Source organism: Electrona antarctica (assembly GCF_951216825.1).
Source record: "Electrona antarctica genome assembly, chromosome: 4".
Taxonomy (NCBI): domain Eukaryota; kingdom Metazoa; phylum Chordata; class Actinopteri; order Myctophiformes; family Myctophidae; genus Electrona; species Electrona antarctica.
This window is the reverse complement of record NC_136809.1, coordinates 916766-938584: the sequence shown is the minus strand read 5'-3', so window position 1 is coordinate 938584 and position 21819 is coordinate 916766. Positions and strand designations below refer to the sequence as shown.

Here is a 21819-nt window from a genome sequence, read left to right as displayed (position 1 = left end):
AGGTACCCTATTATACCCTGATTATACCCACCTGGCAGGGGGTGTACCCCACCATCCGAGAGAGGTACCCTATTATACCCTGATTATACCCACCTGGCAGGGCGTGTACCCCACCATCCGAGAGAGGTACCCTATTATACCCACCTGGCAGGGGGTGTACCCCACCATCCGAGAGAGGTACCCTAATACACCCTGATTATACCCACCTGGCAGGCCGTGTACCCCACCATCCGAGAGAGGTACCCTATTATACCCTGATTATACCCACCTGGCAGGGGGTGTACCCCACCATCCGAGAGAAGTACCCTGATTATACCCTGATTATACCCTCCCACAACCTGATCTACATCGACGTGAGCTTGTCGATCGGCTATTTTAACCATTTTAGAAGATTTTTACAGACATTTTCCCTCATGTCTCCTTTCATTGTCGATGGCGAACATGAGACGTGTGGACATGAGACGTGAGGACATGAGACGTGTGGACATGAGACGTGTGGACATGAGACGTGTGGGGACATGAGACGTGTGGACATGAGACGTGTGGACATGAGACGTGTGGACATGAGACGTGTGAGGACATGAGACGTGTGAGGACATGAGACGTGTGAGGACATGAGACATGTGGACATGAGACGTGTGGACATGAGACGTGTGGACATGAGACGTGAGGACATGAGACGTGTGAGGACATGAGACGTGTGAGGACATGAGACGTGAGGACATGAGACGTGTGGACATGAGACGTGAGGACATGAGACGTGTGGACATGAGACGTGAGGACATGAGACGTGTGGACATGAGACGTGAGGACATGAGACGTGTGAGGACATGAGACGTGAGGACATGAGACGTGAGGACATGAGACGTGTGGACATGAGACGTGAGGACATGAGACGTGAGGACATGAGACGTGTGGACATGAGACGTGTGAGGACATGAGACGTGAGGACATGAGACGTGTGGACATGAGACGTGTGGACATGAGACGTGTGAGGACATGAGACGTGAGGACATGAGACGTGTGGACATGAGACGTGTGGACATGAGACGTGAGGACATGAGACGTGTGGACATGAGACGTGAGGACATGAGACGTGTGGACATGAGACGTGAGGACATGAGACGTGTGAGGACATGAGACGTGTGAGGACATGAGACGTGAGGACATGAGACGTGTGGACATGAGACGTGTGGACATGAGACGTGTGGACATGAGACGTGAGGACATGAGACGTGAGGACATGAGACGTGTGGACATGAGACGTGAGGACATGAGACGTGTGAGGACATGAGACGTGAGGACATGAGACGTGTGGACATGAGACGTGTGGACATGAGACGTGTGGACATGAGACGTGTGGACATGAGACGTGTGGACATGAGACGTGTGAGGACATGAGACGTGAGGACATGAGACGTGTGAGGACATGAGACGTGTGGACATGAGACGTGAGGACATGAGACGTGTGGACATGAGACGTGTGGACATGAGACGTGTGGACATGAGACGTGTGGACATGAGACGTGTGAGGACATGAGACGTGAGGACATGAGACGTGTGGACATGAGACGTGTGGACATGAGACGTGTGGACATGAGACGTGTGAGGACATGAGACGTGTGAGGACATGAGACGTGTGGACATGAGACGTGTGGACATCAGACGTGTGGACATGAGACGTGTGGACATGAGACGTGTGGACATGAGACGTGTGGACATGAGACGTGAGGACATGAGACGTGAGGACATGAGACGTGTGGACATGAGACGTTTGGAGACATGAGACGTGTGGAGACATGAGACGTGTGGACATGAGACGTGTGGACATGAGACGTGTGGACATGAGACGTGTGAGGACATGAGACGTGTGAGGACATGAGACGTGTGAGGACATGAGACGTGTGAGGACATGAGACGTGTGGACATGAGACGTGTGGACATGAGACGTGTGGACATGAGACGTGTGGACATGAGACGTGTGGACATGAGACGTGTGGACATGAGACGTGTGGACATGAGACGTGAGGACATGAGACGTGTGGACATGAGACGTGAGGACATGAGACGTGAGGACATGAGACGTGTGGACATGAGACGCGTGAGGACATGAGACGTGAGGACATGAGACGTGTGGACATGAGACGTGTGGAGACATGAGACGTGAGGACATGAGACGTGTGGACATGAGACGTGTGGACATGAGACGTGTGGACATGAGACGTGTGGACATGAGACGTGTGAGGACATGAGACGTGAGGACATGAGACGTGTGGACATGAGACGTGTGGACATGAGACGTGTGAGGACATGAGACGTGAGGACATGAGACGTGTGGACATGAGACGTGTGAGGACATGAGACGTGAGGACATGAGACGTGTGGACATGAGACGTGTGAGGACATGAGACGTGAGGACATGAGACGTGTGGACATGAGACGTGTGAGGACATGAGACGTGAGGACATGAGACGTGAGGACATGAGACGTGTGAGGACATGAGACGTGTGAGGACATGAGACGTGAGGACATGAGACGTGAGGACATGAGACGTGTGGACATGAGACGTGTGAGGACATGAGACGTGTGAGGACATGAGACGTGAGGACATGAGACGTGTGGACATGAGACGTGAGGACATGAGACGTGTGAGGACATGAGACGTGAGGACATGAGACGTGTGAGGACATGAGACGTGAGGACATGAGACGTGAGGACATGAGACGTGAGGACATGAGACGTGTGGACATGAGACGTGTGGACATGAGACGTGTGGACATGAGACGTGTGGACATGAGACGTGTGAGGACATGAGACGTGAGGACATGAGACGTGAGGACATGAGACGTGTGGACATGAGACGTGTGGACATGAGACGTGTGGACATGAGACGTGTGGACATGAGACGTGTGAGGACATGAGACGTGAGGACATGAGACGTGTGGACATGAGACGTGTGGACATGAGACGTGAGGACATGAGACGTGTGGACATGAGACGTGTGGACATGAGACGTGTGAGGACATGAGACGTGAGGACATGAGACGTGTGAGGACATGAGACGTGTGAGGACATGAGACGTGTGGACATGAGACGTGTGGACATGAGACGTGAGGACATGAGACGTGTGGAGTATTTATTTAAAGACTTTAAGCGTCGAGTTGTGAGAAATCATGACAACAAACATTTTTCGGGCCGAACAAATAATTAGAAAGAAGAAGAAAACGGCAGGTTACAACACTTTGTTTGTTGCTTTTCTTCTTTGTAATTATTTGTTCGGCCCGAAAAATTGTGTTTGTTGTCATTATTTGTCACGACTCGAGTTGGCTTCGTACGACGCTTAAAAGGTCTTTAAAGGAGAATTCCATACTAAAAGTCTTTCTTACCTTTCTTTGTAGTCGTTACGTCCCCACAAAAAGAGGTCCAGGTGTTATTTTGTGCAAAAGCTCCTTATTGGCTATTTCCCCTACCATAAGCCCTAAATGAATTGCATTGAATTGAATGGGAATTGAATGGGGCTATGGGGTGTTGTGCTAATTCGCTTAATTCCATCGCTCAAACTTATTATTTTTTTGTATATATCCTCTCTTCATAATGTAAATAATATCCCAAGCGGCACACTTTACTACTTATTTCGATGGAAATAAGCGAACACCCCATAGCCCCATTCAATTCCCATTCAATGCAATTCATTTAGGGCTTATGGTAGGGGAAATAGCCAATAAGGAGCTTTTGCACAAAAAAACACCTGGACCTCTTTGGTGGGGACGTAACGACTACAAAGAAAGGTAAGAAAGACTTCTAGCATGGAATTCTCCTTTAAATAAATACTTTTTGAAGTGTCTGAGGACAATGCATTGGGTATTATTTCCTGGGCCTGGCGTCATCATGAAAGGGGGCGGGGCTGGGCCTGGCGTTCATGAAAGGGGCGGGGCTGGGACTGGCGTCATGAAAGGGGGTGGGACTGTGACGCTCTATATCAATGGTGCTCGATATTTCATGTCAAGGACCCCAAAAATGATCTGTAATTGGCCGCCGACCCCCATCGGAAAATATGTTGTTCCAGGAACCCCTCAGAAGCAAAGATATGAGTGAAAAACATTCACTCTAAAACAATACATATATTCAAAGATCTGTGCCACATTTTCACGATTCTTCAAAAATAGCAGACCTACAAGTCGAGTGCCGCACTACGAGCTTGTAGATCTGCTATTTTTCAATAGCTAAAGCATAACATAATGCTTTAAAACACCAAAAGGGGTTCCCGTCCTGAATGGGTTAATGTTTGTGTTGCGGACATTTTGTGGGGACCAACAGCTGTACATAGGGGGCGCTAGCACGCCCCTCACAGACAGAATGTAACAGGAAGTGATGTCATAATGTGTGTGTGTGTGTGTGTGTGTGATGTAACAGGAAGTGATGTCATTGTGTGTAACAGGAACTCAGTCATGTTCAACAACGAGGTGATGGCGGACGTGCACTTCGTGGTCGGACCTCCAGGGGGCGCCACTCAGCGAGTTCCAGGTCACAAGGTATGACGTCACTTCCTACCCCATAAGAGTCCATTCGGGTCCATGTGTTACACTCTCAGAGTTACAGACCCATAAGGGTCCATTCGGGTCCATGTGTTACACTCTCAGAGTTACAGACCCGTAAGGGTCCATTCGGGTCCATGTGTTACACTCTCAGAGTTACAGACCCGTAAGGGTCCATTTGGTCCATGTGTTACACTCTCAGAGTCACAGACCCGTAAGGGTCCATTCGGGTCCATGTGTTACACTCTCAGAGTCACAGACCCATAAGGGTCCATTCGGGTCCATGTGTTACACTCTCAGTGTTACAGACCCATAAGGGTCCATTTGGTTCCATGTGTTACACTCTCAGAGTTACAGACCCGTAAGGGTCCATTCGGGTCCATGTGTTACACTCTCAGAGTTACAGACCCATAAGGGTCCATTCGGGTCCATGTGTTACACTCTCAGAGTTACAGACCCATAAGGGTCCATTTGGTTCCATGTGTTACACTCTCAGAGTTACAGACCCGTAAGGGTCCATTCGGGTCCATGTGTTACACTCTCAGAGTTACAGACCCATAAGGGTCCATTCGGGTCCATGTGTTACACTCTCAGAGTTACAGACCCATAAGGGTCCATTCGGGTCCATGTGTTACACTCTCAGAGTTACAGACCCGTAAGGGTCCATTTGGTTCCATGTGTTACACTCTCAGAGTTACAGACCCATAAGGGTCCATTTGGTTCCATGTGTTACACTCTCAGAGTTACAGACCCGTAAGGGTCCATTCGGGTCCATGTGTTACACTCTCAGAGTTACAGACCCATAAGGGTCCTATCCGGTCCATGTGTTACACTCTCAGTGTTCCAGACCCATAAGGGTCCATGTGGTTCCTATAACAAGTAAGACGCGCAAACGCGGGAAGCGAACGCAGCTCGTAAATTGCAATAACAATTAGAATAAATTACGTACTTTAAGGTTTTTTTTAAGTTATTTTTTTTTAAATTAAATGTTTTTTCAAGTTATTTTTTTAGTGTGTGTATGTGTGCGTGCGTGTTTCTTTTTTAGTTTTTTTTTTAAAAAGTTTTTTCTGTAAGTTTTTTTTTAAGTTAAGGTTTTTTTTAAGTTAAGTTTTTTGTGTGTGCGTTTTTCCTTTTTAAGTTTTTTTTTAAGTTATTTTTTTTTTTAAGTTACGTTTTTTGTGTGTGTGTGTGTGCGCGTGCGTGCATGTGTGTGTGTGTGTGTGTGTTTTTTGTGTGTGATACAGCTGCGCCCTCTGGTGGTGGGCGGGTGGTGTTACAGCGTGACACACAGACACACACACAGACGTGATCTGCTGGGTCTCATAGTAAATGCTCACTGCGTTCGCAACTATCATTTAGCTGGGGACCCCCTGGAACTCCTCAAGGACCCCTGGGGGTCCCCGGACCCCACTTTGGGAACCACTGCTGTAGATAACAGTACTACCGTGAGCTTGTATATCTGCTATTTTGATCAAATAACAGCACTATTGTGATGCCATGTTTTATGTTCTTGCGATGGGCAGCTCCATGTTCCATGCCATGTTTTATATGTGTCCTGTGTAGTATGTTCTTGCGATGGGCAGCTCCATATTCCATGCCATGTTTTATGTGTGTCCTGTGTAGTATGTTCTTGCGATGGGCAGCTCCGTATTCCATGCCATGTTTTATATGTGTCCTGTGTAGTATGTTCTTGCGATGGGCAGCTCCATATTCCATGCCATGTTTTATGTGTGTCCTGTGTAGTATGTTCTTGCGATGGGCAGCTCCATATTCCATGCCATGTTTTATGTGTGTCCTGTGTAGTATGTTCTTGCGGTGGGCAGCTCCGTATTCCATGCCATGTTTTACGGAGAGCTGGCTGAAGATCAGGAAGAGATCCGCATCCCTGACGTAGAACCAACGTCCTTCCTGAATATGCTCAAGTATGTACAAATACACCTTAAATACACCTTAAATATACCACAAATACACCTTAAATACACCTTAAATACAATAATAATATAATAATAATATTAATAATATAAAATGACAAGTAAATTACATGAGTTGAGCTTTTGCATTATGCCAATCATCAGATACATCTACTGCGATGAGGTCGAGATGTGTGCCGACACCGTCCTGTTGTTATTAATATTATTATTATTGTTATTATCATCAGGTACATCTACTGCGATGAGGTCGAGATGTGTGCCGACACCGTCCTGTTGTTATTAATATTATTATTATTGTTATTATCATCAGATACATCTACTGCGATGAGGTCGAGATGTGTGCCGACACCGTCCTGTTGTTATTAATATTATTATTATTGTTATTATCATTAGGTACATCTACTGTGATGAGATCGAGCTGTGTGCCGACACCGTCCTGGCCACGCTGTACGCTGCTAAGAAGTACATGGTCCCCCACCTGGCCCGAGCCTGCGTCGCCTTCCTGGAGACCAGCCTGAGCGCCAAGAACGCCTGCGTGCTGCTGTCCCAGAGCTGTCTGTTCGAGGAGCCCGACCTGACGCAGCGCTGCTGGGACGTCATCGATGCCCAGGTAGGTGTTTTACTGTCCCTCTGATGCAGTGATGCTGCTGGGACGTCATCGATGCCCAGGTAGGTGTTTTACTGTCCCTCTGATGCAGTGATGCTGCTGAGACGTCATCGATGCCCAGGTAGGTGTTTTACTGTCCTCTGATGCAGCGATGCTGGACGTCATCGATGCCCAGGTAGGTGTTTTACTGTCCTGACGCAGCGATGCTGGACGTCATCGATGCCCAGGTAGGTGTTTTACTGTCCTCTGATGCAGCGATGCTGGACGTCATCGATGCCCAGGTAGGTGTTTTACTGTCCTGACGCAGCGATGCTGGACGTCATCGATGCCCAGGTAGGTGTTTTACTGTCCTCTGATGCAGCGATGCTGGACGTCATCGATGCCCAGGTAGGTGTTTTACTGTCCCTCTGATGCAGTGATGCTGCTGAGACGTCATCGATGCCCAGGTAGGTGTTTTACTGTCCTCTGATGCAGCGATGCTGGACGTCATCGATGCCCAGGTAGGTGTTTTACTGTCCTCTGATGCAGCGATGCTGGACGTCATCGATGCCCAGGTAGGTGTTTTACTGTCCCTCTGATGCAGTGATGCTGGACGTCATCGATGCCCAGGTAGGTGTTTTACTGTCCTGATACAGCGATGCTGGACGTCATCGATGCCCAGGTAGGTGTTTTACTGTCCTGACGCAGCGATGCTGGACGTCATCGATGCCCAGGTAGGTGTTTTACTGTCCCTCTGATGCAGCGATGCTGGACGTCATCGATGCCCAGGTAGGTGTTTTACTGTCCTGATGCAGTGATGCTGGACGTCATCGATGCCCAGGTAGGTGTTTTACTGTCCTGATGCAGCGATGCTGGACGTCATCGATGCCCAGGTAGGTGTTTTACTGTCCCTCTGATGCAGTGATGCTGGACGTCATCGATGCCCAGGTAGGTGTTTTACTGTCCCTCTGATGCAGCGATGCTGGACGTCATCGATGCCCAGGTAGGTGTTTTACTGTCCCTCTGATGCAGCGATGCTGGACGTCATCGATGCCCAGGTAGGTGTTTTACTGTCCCTCTGATGCAGCGATGCTGGACGTCATCGATGCCCAGGTAGGTGTTTTACTGTCCTCTGATGCAGCGATGCTGGACGTCATCGATGCCCAGGTAGGTGTTTTACTGTCCTGTAATAGAGAACTAGCCAGCACTCTGAAGTCCTTCTGGTACATGTATTTCACTGTGCAGCACAGACAGACAGACAGACAGACAGATTTATTACCGTGGGTAAACTGCATTCTTTAGACTGGCAGTGCTGGGTTTTCAGAGTTAGCGCTGCGCTCTGATAGGTTTATTAAATATGGTATCGTTGTTCCCACTAGGGGGAGTTAGCGCTGCACTCTGATAGGTTTATTAAATATGGTATCGTTGTTCCCACTAGGGGGAGTTAGTGCTGCACTCTGATAGGTTTATTAAATATGGTATCGTTGTTCCCACTAGGGGGAGTTAGCGCTGCGCTCTGATAGGTTTATTAAATATGGTGTCGTTGCTCCCACTAGGGGGAGTTAGTGCTGCGCTCTGATAGGTTTATTAAATATGGTGTCGTTGCTCCCACTAGGGGGAGTTAGTGCTGCGCTCTGATAGATTTGAGTTAAAAACGTTTGCTCTGAAAGAATATATATTCAAAGATTTCAGCCACATTTTCGAGCTTGTAGATCTGCTATTTTTCAATGGCTAAAGTATAACATAATGCTTTAAAACACCAAAAGGGGTTCCCGCCCAGAATGGGTTAAATTAAATGTCATATCGTCGCCACTGGGCGGAGCTAGCGCTACGCTCCTATTGGTTTATTAAATTAAATATCGTATCGTTGTCGCCACTAGGCGGAGCTAGCGCTGCGCTCTGAGGGTTTATTAAATTAAATGTAATATCGTTGTCGCCACTAGGCGGAGCTAGCACTGCGCTCCGAGGGTTTCTGCGACATCGACGGCCAGACGCTGGAGAGCATCCTGCGGCGAGAGACGCTCAACGCCAAGGAGATGGTGGTGTTCGACGCCGCCCTCTGCTGGGCGGAGGCCGAATGCCAACGCCGAGACCTGGAGCCCAGCGTGGAGAACAAACGCCTGGTGCTAGGTGAGTTAACCTTTAACCCTGGTGCTAGGTGAGTTAACATGGTGCTAGGTGAGTTAACATGGTACTAGAAAAGTCGCAATTTTTGAAAAATTGCAAAGTGTGGTTGCCGCAGTCTCTTACATAGGCCCCACCCTATAACGCTTGAATAGTTTGGTCTTCTGCCCCTTCAAGGGAACTCATGTATAATAGTGTACTCTCCTGTAGGCAGTGTACTCTACATGGTTTCTCTCTCTTGTAGGCAGTGTACTCTACATGGTTTCTCTCCTGTAGACAGTGTACTCTAAATGGTTTCTCTCTCCTGTAGACAGTGTACTCTAAATGGTTTCTCTCCTGTAGACAGTGTACTCTACATGGTTTCTCTCCTGTAGACAGTGTACTCTAAATGGTTTCTCTCCTGTTAGACAGTGTACTCTAAATGGTTTCTCTCTCCTGTAGACAGTGTACTCTACATGGTTTCTCTCCTGTTAGACAGTGTACTCTAAATGGTTTCTCTCCTGTTAGACAGTGTACTCTAAATGGTTTCTCTCCTGTAGACAGTGTACTCTAAATGGTTTCTCTCCTGTAGACAGTGTACTCTACATGGTTTCTCTCCTGTTAGACAGTGTACTATAAATGGTTTCTCTCCTGTAGACAGTGTACTCTAAATGGTTTCTCTCCTGTAGACAGTGTACTCTAAATGGTTTCTCTCTCTTGTAGACAGTGTACTCTAAATGGTTTCTCTCTCTTGTAGACAGTGTACTCTACATGGTTTCTCTCCTGTAGACAGTGTACTCTAAATGGTTTCTCTCCTGTAGACAGTGTACTCTACATGGTTTCTCTCCTGTAGACAGTGTACTCTAAATGGTTTCTCTCTCCTGTTAGACAGTGTACTCTAAATGGTTTCTCTCCTGTTAGACAGTGTACTCTAAATGGTTTCTCTCTCCTGTTAGACAGTGTACTCTAAATGGTTTCTCTCCTGTTAGACAGTGTACTCTAAATGGTTTCTCTCTCCTGTAGACAGTGTACTCTAAATGGTTTCTCTCCTGTTAGACAGTGTACTCTAAATGGTTTCTCTCCTGTAGACCGTGTACTCTAAATGGTTTCTCTCTCCTGTTAGACAGTGTACTCTAAATGGTTTCTCTCTCCTGTTAGACAGTGTACTCTAAATGGTTTCTCTCCTGTAGACAGTGTACTCTAAATGGTTTCTCTCCTGTAGACAGTGTACTCTAAATGGTTTCTCTCCTGTAGACAGTGTACTCTACATGGTTTCTCTCTCCTGTAGACAGTGTACTCTAAATGGTTTCTCTCTCCTGTTAGACAGTGTACTCTAAATGGTTTCTCTCTCCTGTAGACAGTGTACTCTAAATGGTTTCTCTCCTGTAGACAGTGTACTCTAAATGGTTTCTCTCCTGTAGACAGTGTACTCTAAATGGTTTCTCTCCTGTAGACAGTGTACTCTAAATGGTTTCTCTCTCCTGTTAGACAGTGTACTCTAAATGGTTTCTCTCCTGTAGACAGTGTACTCTACATGGTTTCTCTCCTGTTAGACAGTGTACTCTACATGGTTTCTCTCCTGTAGACAGTGTACTCTACATGGTTTCTCTCCTGTTAGACAGTGTACTCTAAATGGTTTCTCTCCTGTAGACAGTGTACTCTAAATGGTTTCTATCTCCTGTAGACAGTGTACTCTACATGGTTTCTCTCCTGTAGACAGTGTACTCTAAATGGTTTCTCTCCTGTAGACAGTGTACTCTAAATGGTTTCTCTCCTGTAGACAGTGTACTCTAAATGGTTTCTCTCTCCTGTAGACAGTGTACTCTAAATGGTTTCTCTCCTGTAGACAGTGTACTCTAAATGGTTTCTCTCTCCTGTAGACAGTGTACTCTAAATGGTTTCTCTCCTGTTAGACAGTGTACTCTAAATGGTTTCTCTCTCCTGTTAGACAGTGTACTCTAAATGGTTTCTCTCTCCTGTAGACAGTGTACTCTAAATGGTTTCTCTCCTGTTAGACAGTGTACTCTAAATGGTTTCTCTCTCCTGTTAGACAGTGTACTCTACATGGTTTCTCTCCTGTAGACAGTGTACTCTAAATGGTTTCTCTCTCCTGTTAGACAGTGTACTCTAAATGGTTTCTCTCCTGTTAGACAGTGTACTCTAAATGGTTTCTCTCCTGTAGACAGTGTACTCTACATGGTTTCTCTCCTGTAGACAGTGTACTCTACATGGTTTCTCTCCTGTTAGACAGTGTACTCTACATGGTTTATCTCCTGTAGACAGTGTACTCTACATGGTTTCTCTCCTGTAGACAGTGTACTCTACATGGTTTCTCTCTCCTGTTAGACAGTGTACTCTAAATGGTTTCTCTCTCCTGTAGACAGTGTACTCTACATGGTTTCTCTCCTGTAGACAGTGTACTCTACATGGTTTCTCTCCTGTAGACAGTGTACTCTACATGGTTTCTCTCCTGTAGACAGTGTACTCTAAATGGTTTCTCTCCTGTAGACAGTGTACTCTACATGGTTTCTCTCTCCTGTAGACAGTGTACTCTAAATGGTTTCTCTCCTGTAGAAAGTGTACTCTAAATGGTTTCTCTCCTGTTAGACAGTGTACTCTACATGGTTTCTCTCCTGTAGACAGTGTACTCTACATGGTTTCTCTCCTGTAGACAGTGTACTCTAAATGGTTTCTCTCCTGTAGACAGTGTACTCTACATGGTTTCTCTCTCCTGTAGACAGTGTACTCTACATGGTTTCTCTCCTGTAGACAGTGTACTCTAAATGGTTTCTCTCCTGTAGACAGTGTACTCTAAATGGTTTCTCTCCTGTAGACAGTGTACTCTAAATGGTTTCTCTCTCCTGTTAGACAGTGTACTCTAAATGGTTTCTCTCTCCTGTTAGACAGTGTACTCTACATGGTTTCTCCCCTGTAGGCAGTGTACTCTAAATGGTTTCTCTCCTGTAGACAGTGTACTCTACATGGGTTCTCTTTCCTGTATACAGTGTACTCTAAATGGTTTCTCTCTCCTGTTAGATAGTGTACTCTAAATGGTTTCTCTCCTGTAGACGGTGTACTCTAAATGGTTTCTCTCTCCTGTAGACGGTGTACTCTAAATGGTTTCTCTCCTGTAGACGGTGTACTCTAAATGGTTTCTCTCTCCTGTAGACGGTGTACTCTAAATGGTTTCTCTCCTGTAGACAGTGTACTCTAAATGGTTTCTCTCGCCTGTTAGACAGTGTACTCTACATGGTTTCTCTCCTGTAGACAGTGTACTCTAAATGGTTTCTCTCTCCTGTAGACAGTGTACTCTAAATGGTTTCTCTCTCCTGTAGGCAGTGTACTCTAAATGGTTTCTCTCCTGTTAGACAGTGTACTCTAAATGGTTTCTCTCTCCTGTAGGCAGTGTACTCTAAATGGTTTCTCTCCTGTTAGACAGTGTACTATAAATGGTTTCTCTCTCCTGTTAGACAGTGTACTCTACATGGTTTCTCTCTCTTGTAGACAGTGTACTCTAAATGGTTTCTCTCCTGTTAGACAGTGTACTCTAAATGGTTTCTCTCCTGTAGACAGTGTACTCTACATGGTTTCTCTCTCCTGTAGACAGTGTACTCTAAATGGTTTCTCTCTCCTGTTAGACAGTGTACTCTAAATGGTTTCTCTCCTGTAGACAGTGTACTCTACATGGTTTCTCTCTCCTGTAGACAGTGTACTCTAAATGGTTTCTCTCTCCTGTAGACAGTGTACTCTACATGGTTTCTCTCTCCTGTTAGACAGTGTACTCTAAATGGTTTCTCTCTCCTGTAGACAGTGTACTCTAAATGGTTTCTCTCCTGTAGACAGTGTACTCTAAATGGTTTCTCTCTCCTGTTAGACAGTGTACTCTAAATGGTTTCTCTCCTGTTAGACAGTGTACTCTAAATGGTTTCTCTCTCCTGTAGACAGTGTACTCTAAATGGTTTCTCTCCTGTAGACAGTGTACTCTAAATGGTTTCTCTCTCCTGTAGGCAGTGTACTCTAAATGGTTTCTCTCCTGTTAGACAGTGTACTCTAAATGGTTTCTCTCTCCTGTAGGCAGTGTACTCTAAATGGTTTCTCTCCTGTTAGACAGTGTACTCTAAATGGTTTCTCTCTCCTGTAGACAGTGTACTCTAAATGGTTTCTCTCCTGTAGACAGTGTACTCTAAATGGTTTCTCTCTCTTGTAGACAGTGTACTCTAAATGGTTTCTCTCCTGTTAGACAGTGTACTCTAAATGGTTTCTCTCTCCTGTTAGACAGTGTACTATAAATGGTTTCTCTCTCCTGTTAGACAGTGTACTCTACATGGTTTCTCTCTCCTGTAGACAGTGTACTCTAAATGGTTTCTCTCCTGTAGACAGTGTACTCTACATGGTTTCTCTCCTGTTAGACAGTGTACTCTACATGGTTTCTCTCCTGTTAGACAGTGTACTCTACATGGTTTCTCTCTCCTGTAGACAGTGTACTCTAAATGGTTTCTCTCCTGTTAGACAGTGTACTCTAAATGGTTTCTCTCCTGTAGACAGTGTACTCTACATGGTTTCTCTCCTGTTAGACAGTGTACTCTACATGGTTTCTCTCCTGTTAGACAGTGTACTCTACATGGTTTCTCTCCTGTAGACAGTGTACTCTACATGGTTTCTCTCCTGTTAGACAGTGTACTCTAAATGGTTTCTCTCTCCTGTTAGACAGTGTACTCTAAATGGTTTCTCTCTCCTGTAGGCAGTGTACTCTAAATGGTTTCTCTCCTGTTAGACAGTGTACTCTAAATGGTTTCTCTCCTGTTAGACAGTGTACTCTAAATGGTTTCTCTCTCCTGTTAGACAGTGTACTCTAAATGGTTTCTCTCCTGTAGACAGTGTACTCTAAATGGTTTCTCTCTCCTGTAGGCAGTGTACTCTAAATGGTTTCTCTCCTGTTAGACAGTGTACTCTAAATGGTTTCTCTCTCCTGTAGACAGTGTACTCTACATGGTTTCTCTCCTGTAGACAGTGTACTCTAAATGGTTTCTCTCTCCTGTAGACAGTGTACTCTAAATGGTTTCTCTCTCCTGTTAGACAGTGTACTCTAAATGGTTTCTCTCTCTTGTAGACAGTGTACTCTAAATGGTTTCTCTCTCCTGTTAGACAGTGTACTCTAAATGGTTTCTCTCTCCTGTAGACAGTGTACTCTAAATGGTTTCTCTCCTGTAGACAGTGTACTCTAAATGGTTTCTCTCTCCTGTAGACAGTGTACTCTAAATGGTTTCTCTCTTGTAGACAGTGTACTCTAAATGGTTTCTCTCTCCTGTTAGACAGTGTACTCTAAATGGTTTCTCTCTCCTGTTAGACAGTGTACTCTAAATGGTTTCTCTCTCCTGTAGACAGTGTACTCTAAATGGTTTCTCTCCTGTAGACAGTGTACTCTAAATGGTTTCTCTCTCCTGTAGACAGTGTACTCTAAATGGTTTCTCTCTTGTAGACAGTGTACTCTAAATGGTTTCTCTCTCCTGTAGACAGTGTACTCTAAATGGTTTCTCTCTCCTGTAGACAGTGTACTCTAAATGGTTTCTCTCTTGTAGACAGTGTACTCTAAATGGTTTCTCTCCTGTAGACAGTGTACTCTAAATGGTTTCTCTCCTGTAGACAGTGTACTCTAAATGGTTTCTCTCCTGTTAGACAGTGTACTCTAAATGGTTTCTCTCTCCTGTTAGACAGTGTACTCTACATGGTTTCTCTCCTGTTAGACAGTGTACTCTAAATGGTTTCTCTCCTGTAGACAGTGTACTCTAAATGGTTTCTCTCCTGTAGACAGTGTACTCTACATGGTTTCTCTCCTGTAGACAGTGTACTCTAAATGGTTTCTCTCTCCTGTTAGACAGTGTACTCTAAATGGTTTCTCTCTCCTGTTAGACAGTGTACTCTAAATGGTTTCTCTCTCCTGTTAGACAGTGTACTCTAAATGGTTTCTCTCCTGTTAGACAGTGTACTCTAAATGGTTTCTCTCTCCTGTTAGACAGTGTACTCTAAATGGTTTCTCTCTCCTGTAGGCAGTGTACTCTAAATGGTTTCTCTCTCCTGTAGGCAGTGTACTCTAAATGGTTTCTCTCTCCTGTTAGACAGTGTACTCTAAATGGTTTCTCTCTCCTGTAGACAGTGTACTCTAAATGGTTTCTCTCTCCTGTAGACAGTGTACTCTAAATGGTTTCTCTCTCCTGTTAGACAGTGTACTCTACATGGTTTCTCTCTCCTGTTAGACAGTGTACTCTACATGGTTTCTCTCTCCTGTTAGACAGTGTACTCTAAATGGTTTCTCTCTCCTGTTAGACAGTGTACTCTAAATGGTTTCTCTCTCCTGTTAGACAGTGTACTCTAAATGGTTTCTCTCTCCTGTTAGACAGTGTACTCTAAATGGTTTCTCTCCTGTTAGACAGTGTACTCTAAATGGTTTCTCTCTCCTGTTAGACAGTGTACTCTAAATGGTTTCTCTCTCCTGTAGGCAGTGTACTCTAAATGGTTTCTCTCTCCTGTAGGCAGTGTACTCTAAATGGTTTCTCTCTCCTGTTAGACAGTGTACTCTAAATGGTTTCTCTCTCCTGTTAGACAGTGTACTCTAAATGGTTTCTCTCTCCTGTTAGACAGTGTACTCTAAATGGTTTCTCTCTCCTGTTAGACAGTGTACTCTAAATGGTTTCTCTCTCCTGTTAGACAGTGTACTCTACATGGTTTCTCTCTCCTGTTAGACAGTGTACTCTAAATGGTTTCTCTCTCCTGTTAGACAGTGTACTCTACATGGTTTCTCTCTCCTGTTAGACAGTGTACTCTACATGGTTTCTCTCTCCTGTTAGACAGTGTACTCTAAATGGTTTCTCTCTCCTGTTAGACAGTGTACTCTAAATGGTTTCTCTCTCCTGTTAGACAGTGTACTCTACATGGTTTCTCTCTCCTGTTAGACAGTGTACTATAAATGGTTTCTCTCTCCTGTAGACAGTGTACTCTACATGGTTTCTCTCCTGTAGACAGTGTACTCTAAATGGTTTCTCTCTCCTGTAGACAGTGTACTCTACATGGTTAGACAGTGTACTCTACATGGTTTCTCTCTCCTGTTAGACAGTGTACTATAAATGGTTTCTCTCTCCTGTAGACAGTGTACTCTACATGGTTTCTCTCCTGTAGACGGTGTACTCTAAATGGTTTCTCTCCTGTAGACAGTGTACTCTAAATGGTTTCTCTCTCCTGTAGACAGTGTACTCTAAATGGTTTCTCTCTCCTGTTAGACAGTGTACTCTAAATGGTTTCTCTCTCGTGTTAGACAGTGTACTCTACATGGTTTCTCTCTCCTGTTAGACAGTGTACTATAAATGGTTTCTCTCTCCTGTAGACAGTGTACTCTACATGGTTTCTCTCCTCTTAGACAGTGTACTCTACATGGTTTCTCTCCTGTTAGACAGTGTACTCTAAATGGTTTCTCTCCTGTAGACAGTGTACTCTAAATGGTTTCTCTCTCCTGTAGGCAGTGTACTCTAAATGGTTTCTCTCCTGTTAGACAGTGTACTCTAAATGGTTTCTCTCCTGTTAGACAGTGTACTCTAAATGGTTTCTCTCTCCTGTTAGACAGTGTACTCTAAATGGTTTCTCTCTCCTGTAGACAGTGTACTCTAAATGGTTTCTCTCCTGTAGACAGTGTACTCTAAATGGTTTCTCTCCTGTAGACAGTGTACTCTAAATGGTTTCTCTCCTGTAGACAGTGTACTCTAAATGGTTTCTCTCTCCTGTTAGACAGTGTACTCTAAATGGTTTCTCTCCTGTAGACAGTGTACTCTACATGGTTTCTCTCCTGTTAGACAGTGTACTCTACATGGTTTCTCTCCTGTAGACAGTGTACTCTACATGGTTTCTCTCCTGTTAGACAGTGTACTCTAAATGGTTTCTCTCCTGTAGACAGTGTACTCTAAATGGTTTCTATCTCCTGTAGACAGTGTACTCTACATGGTTTCTCTCCTGTAGACAGTGTACTCTAAATGGTTTCTCTCCTGTAGACAGTGTACTCTAAATGGTTTCTCTCCTGTAGACAGTGTACTCTAAATGGTTTCTCTCTCCTGTAGACAGTGTACTCTAAATGGTTTCTCTCCTGTAGACAGTGTACTCTAAATGGTTTCTCTCTCCTGTAGACAGTGTACTCTAAATGGTTTCTCTCCTGTTAGACAGTGTACTCTAAATGGTTTCTCTCTCCTGTTAGACAGTGTACTCTAAATGGTTTCTCTCTCCTGTAGACAGTGTACTCTAAATGGTTTCTCTCCTGTTAGACAGTGTACTCTAAATGGTTTCTCTCTCCTGTTAGACAGTGTACTCTACATGGTTTCTCTCCTGTAGACAGTGTACTCTAAATGGTTTCTCTCTCCTGTTAGACAGTGTACTCTAAATGGTTTCTCTCCTGTTAGACAGTGTACTCTAAATGGTTTCTCTCCTGTAGACAGTGTACTCTACATGGTTTCTCTCCTGTAGACAGTGTACTCTACATGGTTTCTCTCCTGTTAGACAGTGTACTCTACATGGTTTATCTCCTGTAGACAGTGTACTCTACATGGTTTCTCTCCTGTAGACAGTGTACTCTACATGGTTTCTCTCTCCTGTTAGACAGTGTACTCTAAATGGTTTCTCTCTCCTGTAGACAGTGTACTCTACATGGTTTCTCTCCTGTAGACAGTGTACTCTACATGGTTTCTCTCCTGTAGACAGTGTACTCTACATGGTTTCTCTCCTGTAGACAGTGTACTCTAAATGGTTTCTCTCCTGTAGACAGTGTACTCTACATGGTTTCTCTCTCCTGTAGACAGTGTACTCTAAATGGTTTCTCTCCTGTAGAAAGTGTACTCTAAATGGTTTCTCTCCTGTTAGACAGTGTACTCTACATGGTTTCTCTCCTGTAGACAGTGTACTCTACATGGTTTCTCTCCTGTAGACAGTGTACTCTAAATGGTTTCTCTCCTGTAGACAGTGTACTCTACATGGTTTCTCTCTCCTGTAGACAGTGTACTCTACATGGTTTCTCTCCTGTAGACAGTGTACTCTAAATGGTTTCTCTCCTGTAGACAGTGTACTCTAAATGGTTTCTCTCCTGTAGACAGTGTACTCTAAATGGTTTCTCTCTCCTGTTAGACAGTGTACTCTAAATGGTTTCTCTCTCCTGTTAGACAGTGTACTCTACATGGTTTCTCCCCTGTAGGCAGTGTACTCTAAATGGTTTCTCTCCTGTAGACAGTGTACTCTACATGGGTTCTCTTTCCTGTAGACAGTGTACTCTAAATGGTTTCTCTCTCCTGTTAGATAGTGTACTCTAAATGGTTTCTCTCCTGTAGACGGTGTACTCTAAATGGTTTCTCTCTCCTGTAGACGGTGTACTCTAAATGGTTTCTCTCCTGTAGACGGTGTACTCTAAATGGTTTCTCTCTCCTGTAGACGGTGTACTCTAAATGGTTTCTCTCCTGTAGACAGTGTACTCTAAATGGTTTCTCTCGCCTGTTAGACAGTGTACTCTACATGGTTTCTCTCCTGTAGACAGTGTACTCTAAATGGTTTCTCTCTCCTGTAGACAGTGTACTCTAAATGGTTTCTCTCTCCTGTAGGCAGTGTACTCTAAATGGTTTCTCTCCTGTTAGACAGTGTACTCTAAATGGTTTCTCTCTCCTGTAGGCAGTGTACTCTAAATGGTTTCTCTCCTGTTAGACAGTGTACTATAAATGGTTTCTCTCTCCTGTTAGACAGTGTACTCTACATGGTTTCTCTCTCTTGTAGACAGTGTACTCTAAATGGTTTCTCTCCTGTTAGACAGTGTACTCTAAATGGTTTCTCTCCTGTAGACAGTGTACTCTACATGGTTTCTCTCTCCTGTAGACAGTGTACTCTAAATGGTTTCTCTCTCCTGTTAGACAGTGTACTCTAAATGGTTTCTCTCCTGTAGACAGTGTACTCTACATGGTTTCTCTCTCCTGTAGACAGTGTACTCTAAATGGTTTCTCTCTCCTGTAGACAGTGTACTCTACATGGTTTCTCTCTCCTGTTAGACAGTGTACTCTAAATGGTTTCTCTCTCCTGTAGACAGTGTACTCTAAATGGTTTCTCTCCTGTAGACAGTGTACTCTAAATGGTTTCTCTCTCCTGTTAGACAGTGTACTCTAAATGGTTTCTCTCCTGTTAGACAGTGTACTCTAAATGGTTTCTCTCTCCTGTAGACAGTGTACTCTAAATGGTTTCTCTCCTGTAGACAGTGTACTCTAAATGGTTTCTCTCTCCTGTAGGCAGTGTACTCTAAATGGTTTCTCTCCTGTTAGACAGTGTACTCTAAATGGTTTCTCTCTCCTGTAGGCAGTGTACTCTAAATGGTTTCTCTCCTGTTAGACAGTGTACTCTAAATGGTTTCTCTCTCCTGTAGACAGTGTACTCTAAATGGTTTCTCTCCTGTAGACAGTGTACTCTAAATGGTTTCTCTCTCTTGTAGACAGTGTACTCTAAATGGTTTCTCTCCTGTTAGACAGTGTACTCTAAATGGTTTCTCTCTCCTGTTAGACAGTGTACTATAAATGGTTTCTCTCTCCTGTTAGACAGTGTACTCTACATGGTTTCTCTCTCCTGTAGACAGTGTACTCTAAATGGTTTCTCTCCTGTAGACAGTGTACTCTACATGGTTTCTCTCCTGTTAGACAGTGTACTCTACATGGTTTCTCTCCTGTTAGACAGTGTACTCTACATGGTTTCTCTCTCCTGTAGACAGTGTACTCTAAATGGTTTCTCTCCTGTTAGACAGTGTACTCTAAATGGTTTCTCTCCTGTAGACAGTGTACTCTACATGGTTTCTCTCCTGTTAGACAGTGTACTCTACATGGTTTCTCTCCTGTTAGACAGTGTACTCTACATGGTTTCTCTCCTGTAGACAGTGTACTCTACATGGTTTCTCTCCTGTTAGACAGTGTACTCTAAATGGTTTCTCTCTCCTGTTAGACAGTGTACTCTAAATGGTTTCTCTCTCCTGTAGGCAGTGTACTCTAAATGGTTTCTCTCCTGTTAGACAGTGTACTCTAAATGGTTTCTCTCCTGTTAGACAGTGTACTCTAAATGGTTTCTCTCTCCTGTTAGACAGTGTACTCTAAATGGTTTCTCTCCTGTAGACAGTGTACTCTAAATGGTTTCTCTCTCCTGTAGGCAGTGTACTCTAAATGGTTTCTCTCCTGTTAGACAGTGTACTCTAAATGGTTTCTCTCTCCTGTAGACAGTGTACTCTACATGGTTTCTCTCCTGTAGACAGTGTACTCTAAATGGTTTCTCTCTCCTGTAGACAGTGTACTCTAAATGGTTTCTCTCTCCTGTTAGACAGTGTACTCTAAATGGTTTCTCTCTCTTGTAGACAGTGTACTCTAAATGGTTTCTCTCTCCTGTTAGACAGTGTACTCTAAATGGTTTCTCTCTCCTGTAGACAGTGTACTCTAAATGGTTTCTCTCCTGTAGACAGTGTACTCTAAATGGTTTCTCTCTCCTGTAGACAGTGTACTCTAAATGGTTTCTCTCTTGTAGACAGTGTACTCTAAATGGTTTCTCTCTCCTGTTAGACAGTGTACTCTAAATGGTTTCTCTCTCCTGTTAGACAGTGTACTCTAAATGGTTTCTCTCTCCTGTAGACAGTGTACTCTAAATGGTTTCTCTCCTGTAGACAGTGTACTCTAAATGGTTTCTCTCTCCTGTAGACAGTGTACTCTAAATGGTTTCTCTCCTGTAGACAGTGTACTCTAAATGGTTTCTCTCCTGTAGACAGTGTACTCTAAATGGTTTCTCTCCTGTAGACAGTGTACTCTAAATGGTTTCTCTCTCCTGTTAGACAGTGTACTCTAAATGGTTTCTCTCTCCTGTTAGACAGTGTACTCTACATGGTTTCTCCCCTGTAGGCAGTGTACTCTAAATGGTTTCTCTCCTGTAGACAGTGTACTCTACATGGGTTCTCTTTCCTGTAGACAGTGTACTCTAAATGGTTTCTCTCTCCTGTTAGATAGTGTACTCTAAATGGTTTCTCTCCTGTAGACGGTGTACTCTAAATGGTTTCTCTCTCCTGTAGACGGTGTACTCTAAATGGTTTCTCTCCTGTAGACGGTGTACTCTAAATGGTTTCTCTCTCCTGTAGACGGTGTACTCTAAATGGTTTCTCTCCTGTAGACAGTGTACTCTAAATGGTTTCTCTCGCCTGTTAGACAGTGTACTCTACATGGTTTCTCTCCTGTAGACAGTGTACTCTAAATGGTTTCTCTCTCCTGTAGACAGTGTACTCTAAATGGTTTCTCTCTCCTGTAGGCAGTGTACTCTAAATGGTTTCTCTCCTGTTAGACAGTGTACTCTAAATGGTTTCTCTCTCCTGTAGGCAGTGTACTCTAAATGGTTTCTCTCCTGTTAGACAGTGTACTATAAATGGTTTCTCTCTCCTGTTAGACAGTGTACTCTACATGGTTTCTCTCTCTTGTAGACAGTGTACTCTAAATGGTTTCTCTCCTGTTAGACAGTGTACTCTAAATGGTTTCTCTCCTGTAGACAGTGTACTCTACATGGTTTCTCTCTCCTGTAGACAGTGTACTCTAAATGGTTTCTCTCTCCTGTTAGACAGTGTACTCTAAATGGTTTCTCTCCT

General features: G+C 44.3%; 1 protein-coding gene across 6 annotated transcripts in view; it reads left to right on the top strand.

The window, feature by feature from the left end:
- Nucleotides 1–21819, top strand: part of LOC306922267 (BTB/POZ domain-containing protein 3-like) — a 45565-nt gene that overhangs the window by 6589 nt on the left and 17157 nt on the right. For all 6 annotated transcript variants that reach the window (XM_079499722.1, XM_079499723.1, XM_079499724.1 and 3 more), the window contains 4 exons: nt 4439–4532; nt 6339–6457; nt 6860–7076; nt 8996–9182. In XM_079499722.1, the coding sequence (XP_079355848.1) occupies nt 4439–4532; nt 6339–6457; nt 6860–7076; nt 8996–9182 (617 nt within the window). The remainder of the gene's footprint in view (nt 1–4438; nt 4533–6338; nt 6458–6859; nt 7077–8995; nt 9183–21819) is intronic.